Consider the following 8,623-nt stretch of genomic DNA (forward strand, 5'->3'; position numbering starts at 1 on the left):
ATGCATACTTGTATGACAAAACATGCACGCATACTTGTATGACAAAACATGCACGCATACTTGTATGACAAAACATGCACGCATCTCTATGTTTCATGAAAACGACAGTTTTGTGATGGCTCGATTTTTACTGCTCGGACTGATCACCTCCGATTGCGATGTTACAGGGTAGTCAAAATCCTGTCTATCCCCTGGGTTCGGATCTGGTTAATTTTTTATCAATAATACTTTGGCATTATCTGTACTCCACCTTTTTTTTTTTTTTTTTTTTTTTTTTTTTTTAAACTTGAGTTTGTTGGCGTGGGTGAGCTGGAGGAGCAGTGATTCCTGTGATGGTCAATGATGGTGATGATGATGATGATGATGATGATGAATCTGCTCCAATGGCGATACTCCGCTTGTTCGATGGATACTGTCCTTTATAATGATTCGCAGCATAACGCTTTCCTTTTTTTTTTTTTTTTTTTTTTTTTTTTTTCCCTATTAGTAGCGAGATCATATGGACGAAGGCGTAGTTTACACGTTGAAATGTCATGGTACGGTAAACTATTGCAATGAGCAACTATCTTCATAGAGAAGGACGCGGAGTAAATTATAGACTCTGTGCCTAAAGAATGGTCCTGCATCCTAGACAGTCAACTCGTATATTAAAGACTTGCAATTGATGGACGGCTATCATCTAGTGAGGACTGCATATGGCTGTTTCGGCGAAAATAGCCGAGAGTTCAGCCACAGAGCATTGCCCCCTTGTCTTCAACCTGTCGAACCTTTGTTGATGAGTACCAATTGTGTCTCCTTCCTTCCTTCCTTCCTTCCTTCTTTCGCCCTCTCTATAGAGGTAGGTTCGCTACTGGATCGCATGTTGGCCGCATTGTACACTGGAGATCAAAAGAAGAAAGTCAGAGAAATGGCGTCCAATTTCAGTGCTTTACTTTGGATTCGTCAGAGTATCGGAAAATGATTGGATGTCTCTTGAGCACATTCAAGGCGATCGATCTAAACTCGTGTGGGCATACCAAACAAATGAAGAACTCCTGTCGTCATTTGAGGCAATTTGCGTTTGTATATCTATTTGTGTTGTAAATGCATTGCATGACCATTGAGCTCCTGTGACAGTATCAGCATTGACAGTTCTCTTTGCTCTTCCTCCTTTTTTTTTTTTTTTTTTTTTTTCTTTTATATATAAATATATATATATATACATTTATTGTTATATTTTAGGTGCTGGCGCAAGTGGGAAGGTGCCTATACAGAGCTACAAATAGGTTGCGCAGGTACCAACCTGGCTTCTGTCATTCACTAGTCGGTCGCGTGTATTTCCTAATTTAACTTCTACACACACTTAAACTCGAAGAAACTTGGCCTCATTTTCTCTCTCTCTTTCTCTCTTTCTCTATCCTTTTCTATTCTCTCTCCATTCTCTCTTTTTCTTTCTTTTAACTCTTTTTTCCTTTCTCTCGATCTCATCACTCTTACTCTTTCCATTCTACTTTCAGTCTTCGTGCATTGTCTCTACATTTAACCCATGGACTCTGCAGATCAGCAACGCCTTAATCATGATAATAGCACCCATGCCCTTGTCAATGTCGATGCAACTGTTGATTCTACAGATGCAAATGTAACTGCAACTGCAAAGCCCATGCCTTCTTCAATCCCACGAAGCCGACCATCTACGCGACACACGCCCTCAGAACTTTCTACATTGTCTAAAAGCTTCCTTAGTTTCCATGACGAGCCCGACTATCCACAGGGCAATCACCCCGATGATGCTGGAACAAATCGTCCCAGGCGTAGCAAATACAAAAGCAAGAAGGACAAGGACAAGGATAGGGATAGAGAAAGGAATAATGACAGAGATTCTGCGCCTCTTCTAGCCACTTCCACCCGAAACTCATCTTATTCTTTTTCACACTCACTTGACACTGGCAACTACACTGATAGTTTAGAAGACTCACCATCACTGCTCTACACAGGATCTTTTGTTGACTACCAGCCTTTGCAACGTCAGGTCCAGGATCAGCTGCGCCAGTCTCAGCAACCTCTCCGTGAAAATGGTCATGAACGTATATTATCTTCCTCTCAAGGGAATGGACACAGCATTAATATTAGTAAAAATGGATCAACTAGATCAGAAAACATACCCGGCAGTAGGGATCGTCCTCCTCTTCCCTTCAGTAGTTCGGCGAAATCCAAACCAGCAACAAGATCGCCACCAATTCATCGTTCGCAAGAACATCCTGTTTTATCCACCACTTCGACTCGATCGTATTCGTATTCATCCCATACTAGCCATCCTCATTCTCAACACTCTCATCAGTCTAACCACCCAAGTGAAGGCTCTAACGGGTCCAGTCCACGGCATAGTGGACGTAGTTGTGGTTCAGAGATCAACCAAGACCTTACCGAAGACACACTCATCATGCCTCAGATCATGACAAGTGGCGATCACCAAAGACATTATCCTCAAATTTCCGAGGAACAACGGGAACAGGAGCTGGTTCGGGGTAGAAATTCCAGACCCAAATCAATCATGTCCACCTCTCCAACAGCCATGGACACCGTGGGGATCCTACCACGGATCATGACACCATCACCTGTTCCGCTTCATGCACGACTCTCTCGAATTCAACAAGAAGCCAGAAGAGGAGCACGTATTTTAGATATGGACAACCAAGGCGCTTCTCACCATTATGATTATGAGGATGTAACTGACTCTAGTTATGATCTTTCAAGCAGGCGGCATTCTGTGGCAGAAGAAGATGTTAGTTTTTTTTTTTTTTTTTTTTTTTTTTTTTAGCACTATGATGCATTGTAACTTTCATCATGCTGACGGGCGTTTTTATTTATTTATTTATTTATTCATTTATTTTTGTTAGGTTTGTTATCCACTTCACTCAGCCGATCTGGAAATTGACTATAATGCTCTGGAAGAATATATTCGGCAAGAACAGATTAAAACACAGAGGATGAGGGCAAACTCTGATATTTCTCCATCAAAGTCAACCCAAGGAACTCATGGAAGGACGAAAAGTTCATCAAGTGGATTGTTGTCAAAGATTAAAAACTCTAACACTACACCATTGTCTCCAAAAGGCGGGCAGGATATGACTGATTACGGTTCAATCCCAAGCAAAAACCCTACTACACCAGATCGCAGTTATAGTCTATTTGGAGAGCGGGATAAGAGCCAGGTACAGTAAAAAGGCCTAATCGCCTGACCATCATTGATCCTGTAGAAACTTTATTTATTAACTGTTGGTTTTGTTTTTATATTATTTTTATAACAGACCCAATTAGATGATGCTTACCGCTTCACACTTTATTCGACTGCCTCAGTAACGGTCCATGCACAAACCTTGGGTGAGATTCCACCAAGGGGTCAGACGCTCTCCAAAATGCTTCAGGCTGGTTACTTTTGGTTAGATGTCTTGGCTCCCACAGATGAAGAGATTAGAATGCTAAGCCAAGTAAGTATTTCATGGTGACGCACAATTATCGATTCATCTTTTTCTCTCTCTTTTTCCTTGTTTTACTGCCTTTTTTTTTTTTTTTTTTTCATTTTTTATTTTTTTTATTTTTTTTTATTTTATTTTTTTTTTTTTTTATTTTATTTTATTTGGAATTGTACGCTAATCGATGGGTGCTCATACTATTTTAGGTCTTCAGAATTCACCCGCTTACGACAGAGGACATTTTGATGGAGGAGGGACGGGAAAAGTGTGAGATGTTCTTAAACTACTATTTTGTATGCTTCCGCACCTTCGTGTTGGATCCTAACAGCCACAACTACTTGCAAGCGCTGAGCGTCTATACCTTGGTCTTACCAGGAGGGATTATCTCTGTAAGGGGAAAGAAAAACCTTATGGCTCGAATGCATAGCATTTTAAATATTGATGTGGAGACTAATAGGTATATGTTAATTGGGCGCGCAATGATTTCCAGTATCACTTTAGGCCTGTTCCACATTGTAGGAATGTTAGGAAGCGCATCCGGCATCTGAAAGAACGGATGGAGGTAACCCCAGGTAAGTTCCTGTTTTATACATGATGTGAAGTAATGCAGGGAAGTCAAATGTACATACTAAGCGTTTATTTCTTTATTTTATTCCACAAATTAAATATAGACTGGATTAATTATGCGATCATTGATGATATCGTGGATACGTTCGCGCCCTTGATCCGGCAGGTAGAGACAGAAGTAGACATGATTGATGAGCTAGTCTTGATTTTGAAAGAGTCGGAGCAGACGGATATGTTGCGAAGGATTGGTAATTGTCGAAAGAGGGTGATGAGCCTGCTTCGACTTTTGACGGGCAAGGCCGATGTTATCAAAGGCTTGATCAAGCGATTTGAAGGGCGTGTAGGACGCAAAGCCATGGGTGAAATTGGGCTCTTTATGGGCGATATCCAAGGTAAAGTATTCGTCGTTTCTTTGTGTCTATGGTATTAATAAAGGGTCGAAAGGATCCAATTGACAAGTTCTGTCTAAAAACAATAGATCATATCATCACGATGCTTCAAAATTTGTCCCACTACGAGAAGATTCTGTCAAGGTCACACTCCAACTATTTGGCACAGATCAATATTGAGATGACTCAGGCCTCAAACGAGACAAACGATGTGCTTACGAAGCTTACAGTTCTTGGAAGTATTCTTTTGCCGATGAACTTGGTAACGGGTCTATGGGGAATGAACGTCCCTGTCCCTGGCCAGGAGTCTGAAGGCTTGGCTTGGTTCTTTTGGATTGTCACGGCAATATTTATGGCTGCTGCTTTGTTCGTCTTGATTGCTAGGAAAACTAGACTTTTGTAGAATTTTTTTTTTTTTTTTTTTTTTTTCTAGTTTTTCAACGCATTAAAAGACTTAATTTCGGTGGCAAAGCATCACCTGACTAAAGCTAGAAGATTTGTACTTAAGGGCGTTTGAATGGATTGAAAAAATTCAATCCGTGACAGGACAAAAAAAAACATTCAAAATCAGAGAGCAAGCGCGCAACTGACTGGATCTCTCTCTTACTTTTCCCGAATTACAGAAATGGCTCCCGCTGTGAGTGAATGAAAAAAAAAAATACATTGGAACGATTTTTTATTTTTTTCTTTTCCCATGTTGGATCATTGGATTATGGGCTTTCAACGATACTATGACAACGCCTCTGAATGTAACTTTTTTTTTAGATGAAGGATCATTCATGGATGGATCATTCATTGCTGGCACTCTGATGACGATTTTTTTTAAAATTCGACCATCATTCAACTCTTTTTTTTTTTTTTTTTTTTTACATTCAGACAAAGAGCAACTTTTTAACTTTTATTTTATTTTATATTATTATTTTTTTTTTTTATCTGGAACGTTTTATGATGATGATTATAATGTGTTCTCGACAAAATTTTATAGAAGGCTAACAAGAAGGTCTCGCACAAGTTCACCATTGACTGCTCCGGCCCAGCTGGTGACAAGATCTTTGATGCCGCTGCTTTCGAGAAGTTCCTTCACGATCGCATCAAGATTGAGGGCCGCACTGGAGGTCTTGCCGACAAGGTGACCATTACCCGTGCAGATGATGCCAAGATCACTGTTGTTGCCAACCAGGAGTTCTCTAAGCGTTACCTCAAGTACCTTACCAAGAAGTTCTTGAAGAAGCACCAGCTCCGCGACTGGCTCCGTGTCCTTGCCTCTGACAAGGGTACTTATGAGCTCCGCTACTACAACATCGCCAACCAGGAGGATGATGAGGATGAGGAATAAATATATCTTTATATATGTATATATTTCTTTCCTTTCTCTCTCTCTCTCTCCACCTCCCCTTTTACATGGAGATTCTTGTTGAATAAAAAAAAAAAAAAAAAAAAAAAACTCGTTTCCCTATTCATTACATGTATATAAATTCAAGGCGAGATGAAGACGAGCCTGCGCTAGTCGCGAATCACAACTTCTGAAGACTTTATGCTTACAATTGTCAGTTTTTTTTTTCTTTTTTTTTTTTACTCGGGACGATTCTCATTTGAAGCAAGGTCATTATTTCATGATGGTGCAGGAGTTTATCATGGATATCAAGAACCTCAAAGGGATAAACAGGATTCATGGATACAAAAAAAAAAAAAAAAAAAAAAAAAAATCAACTATTATTATTATTATTATTATTATTATTTTCCCAGTCGTATGAGAAAGTCTGCTATCAACTCCAATTTGTTCTTCGAGAGGAAGAGGAGGAGGAGGAGGAATACTGCTATTATTTTTTATTTGTCAGACAGTTTGCTGGTCGAGGAAAATCAAAGCGAGCGAGGACATTATATATTTTGAACGAAGGAATTGTCAACAAGTCTTATTTATTTATGTCTTTGTCTGTTTGATCAGGAATCAGGACGGGACGGGACGGGACGAATTTTTTTTTTTTTTTTTTTTTTTTTCTTCTTTATTGATCGTGATGAACTCGATGATTTTGATTAAGCTCTGCTCTGGAATCGATCGATCAGCTGGAAGTCAGAAGACAAGGATTATTGTGAGTAGAGAGATCATTTGACAGGAGGGAACGAGGATCGATTGATCAATTTTTTTTTTGGAATTTCGAAGAGATTTAATCATGCCAACACTCTAGGAAAGCTATCCTGATTAGCTCAAAAGATGATGATGATGATGATGATGATGATGATGATGGGGAGGATGGAATGTAGAAACAAATGATCAAGGTCCAAGGAACACACACTCATGTCAATCAATCATGTCCATCATATTAATCATATCAATCATATTGTTGCGAATGAACCAGACAATCAATCAATCAATCAATCAATCAGTCGATTTAAGAATCATCACCAAATATCATTTTATTCAAAGACAAAAAGCCATGCGACAGATGCGACAGATGCGACAGATGAGATGCAACAGTTGTGGCAGCAAAGTAACATGAACCTAGGCTTGGATCAATCAAGTTCTTTCATCAAAGGATGAGCTTGGAGAAGACATGGTCTGCAAAAGCGAATTGAAGTTATCGGTGTTTTTTTGAGCTGTTGCACACACATCCTTAGTCGAGACATAAACGAAAGCAGCCAGAGACTCGACTTTGGGCTCGGCCTCTTTCACTTTCACTTTAAAATTGGGGGAGAAAAGTCTGTGGATATTTTCAAGGGATTGTCGTATATTCATATCTGTATAGATATCTATACTCATGTGCAGCATGTACAGCATGTATAACATGTATAGCATGTATAGCATGCATGTTGTGCATCAAGTCAGGTTTTTTTGCTTGCATACAAGATATAGGTAATAGGCATTGGTATAGTGATCATGCCGTTCGAGGGAAGTAAAGGAGCCAGACCCAGATCCAGAACTATGCCTGGCTAGTTACAAGCAAAGTGCTCACCCACTTCATACACTTCATTCACATACACATATACACATATACACAGATACACAAATACACATGTACTTTGAAGTAAAAATAAAAAATAAAATTTAACGCGCGCTCTTTCCCTCTACCCCACATGAACATTGTGTAATATAAAAATGGTTTCTCTCTCTCTCTCTCTCTCTCCCTCTCCCTCTCTTTCTTTCTCTCTTTTCCCATTCACCATCATCTACCTGACCAGCAATCACCAAAAGGACTAGGCATCTCCACAGCAATAAAAGACAAAGGATAGTTCTTCATCACCCTCTAGGAATTCAACTACAACAGCGACTACTGAGAAAGAAGTTTTTTTTTTTTTTTTTTTTAAGCTCAATGGACAAAGACACGTCAGCATATACTCAAAAGCCTGAGGAACACACTGAGGCTGAGGACCAACCTCAGACTGAGACACCTATCTGGGCATCCTCTGAACCGGACGTATCCTCTCAGGACCCTGTTCCTCCACCTACCTACGATCCTTCGACCTTCTCGGCTCCAATAGATGCAGTCCCTACTTTTAAACCACGCAAGACCAACAGGGTCTCTGTTCTTGCTTACCCTACCAATGATGACTCACAGGGCTCAACTAGCACTCCTATCACTACGACGGCCAGATCAGATAGTCCGAGTCTTCCGGCTCCTCATCAATTCGGGGGTGGACCTCCTAGTCTTATAGGCTCATCATTAACATCCGTTACCCCTCCACCTCCTTCGGGAGCTTCGGGAATCAAATTACCTCCGCCGCCTACCAAGAGTTTGGGCACCGGGCCTGCACCCGTTCCTTATACGAAAGGCGACTTTAGGACAGCAGAGATTGTGAACCATTGGAATGATCCACCTACTCAGGTAAATAAAAATAATAATAATGAAAAAAAAGGCCTTTTATTTTATTTATTTATATATATATTTATTTTTATTTTGGTTATTACTTTTGTTATTTAAAAAAAAAAAAAAAAAAAAAAAAAAAATTGAAAATTTGATCTTCTATATAGATCTTTGCAAAGAAGGCACAGGGTGAAGGGGCAGCTGCACATGATTTTGGTCCGATGAAAGAAGCCCTGGCATCCATTATCAAGGATTGTTCGGCAAATGTACCTGTAAGTGAGAAAAAAGCAATGTTGGGAATAAAATATAATGTACAATAATTCATTTTCTAATCAGCGGAGGGAGTTTTTTCTTTTTCTTTTTCTTTTTTTTCTTTTTCTTTTTCTTTTTTTTTTTTTTTTTTTTTTTTTTTTTT

At 39.6% G+C, this 8,623-nt stretch overlaps 4 protein-coding genes across 4 annotated transcripts; all 4 read left to right on the forward strand.

Moving 5' to 3' along the window:
* Positions 1-3,104: 3,104 nt before the first annotated feature.
* Positions 3,105-4,811, forward strand: BCR41DRAFT_379415 (hypothetical protein; the record flags this gene model as incomplete). Its single annotated transcript, XM_022027215.1, has 6 exons — positions 3,105-3,191; positions 3,288-3,467; positions 3,659-3,841; positions 3,943-4,024; positions 4,124-4,411; positions 4,498-4,811. 6 exons carry the CDS (start codon positions 3,105-3,107, stop codon positions 4,809-4,811), a joined length of 1,134 nt encoding a protein of 377 aa, XP_021875283.1.
* A 50-nt stretch (positions 4,812-4,861) lies between these two features.
* On the forward strand, positions 4,862-5,841 carry BCR41DRAFT_243000 (putative 60S ribosomal protein L22). The gene is made up of 2 exons (XM_022020136.1): positions 4,862-5,157; positions 5,394-5,841. Exons 1-2 carry the CDS (start codon positions 5,140-5,142, stop codon positions 5,742-5,744), a joined length of 369 nt encoding a protein of 122 aa, XP_021875284.1. The 5' UTR covers positions 4,862-5,139; the 3' UTR covers positions 5,745-5,841.
* A 52-nt stretch (positions 5,842-5,893) lies between these two features.
* On the forward strand, positions 5,894-6,378 carry BCR41DRAFT_243005 (hypothetical protein). The gene has a single exon (XM_022020137.1). The coding sequence runs from the start codon at positions 5,943-5,945 to the stop codon at positions 6,297-6,299; it is 357 nt and encodes a 118-aa protein (XP_021875285.1). The 5' UTR covers positions 5,894-5,942; the 3' UTR covers positions 6,300-6,378.
* Positions 6,379-7,700: 1,322 nt separating this feature from the next.
* On the forward strand, positions 7,701-8,481 carry BCR41DRAFT_365360 (hypothetical protein; the record flags this gene model as incomplete). Its single annotated transcript, XM_022026148.1, has 2 exons — positions 7,701-8,229; positions 8,376-8,481. Coding segments are annotated over exons 1-2 (619 nt in total), but the record flags the coding sequence as incomplete, so codon positions are not given.
* Between the last annotated feature and the right edge of the window lie 142 nt (positions 8,482-8,623).

The sequence above is a fragment of the Lobosporangium transversale genome (assembly GCF_002105155.1).
Source record: "Lobosporangium transversale strain NRRL 3116 chromosome Unknown BCR41scaffold_88, whole genome shotgun sequence".
NCBI lineage: Eukaryota > Fungi > Mortierellomycota > Mortierellomycetes > Mortierellales > Mortierellaceae > Lobosporangium > Lobosporangium transversale.

What these genes read in the sequence shown, in the direction of transcription:
- BCR41DRAFT_243005 (XM_022020137.1), top strand. Translation starts at nt 5,943, where the DNA reads ATGCTTACAATTGTCAGTTTTTTTTTTCTTTTTTTTTTTTACTCGGGA.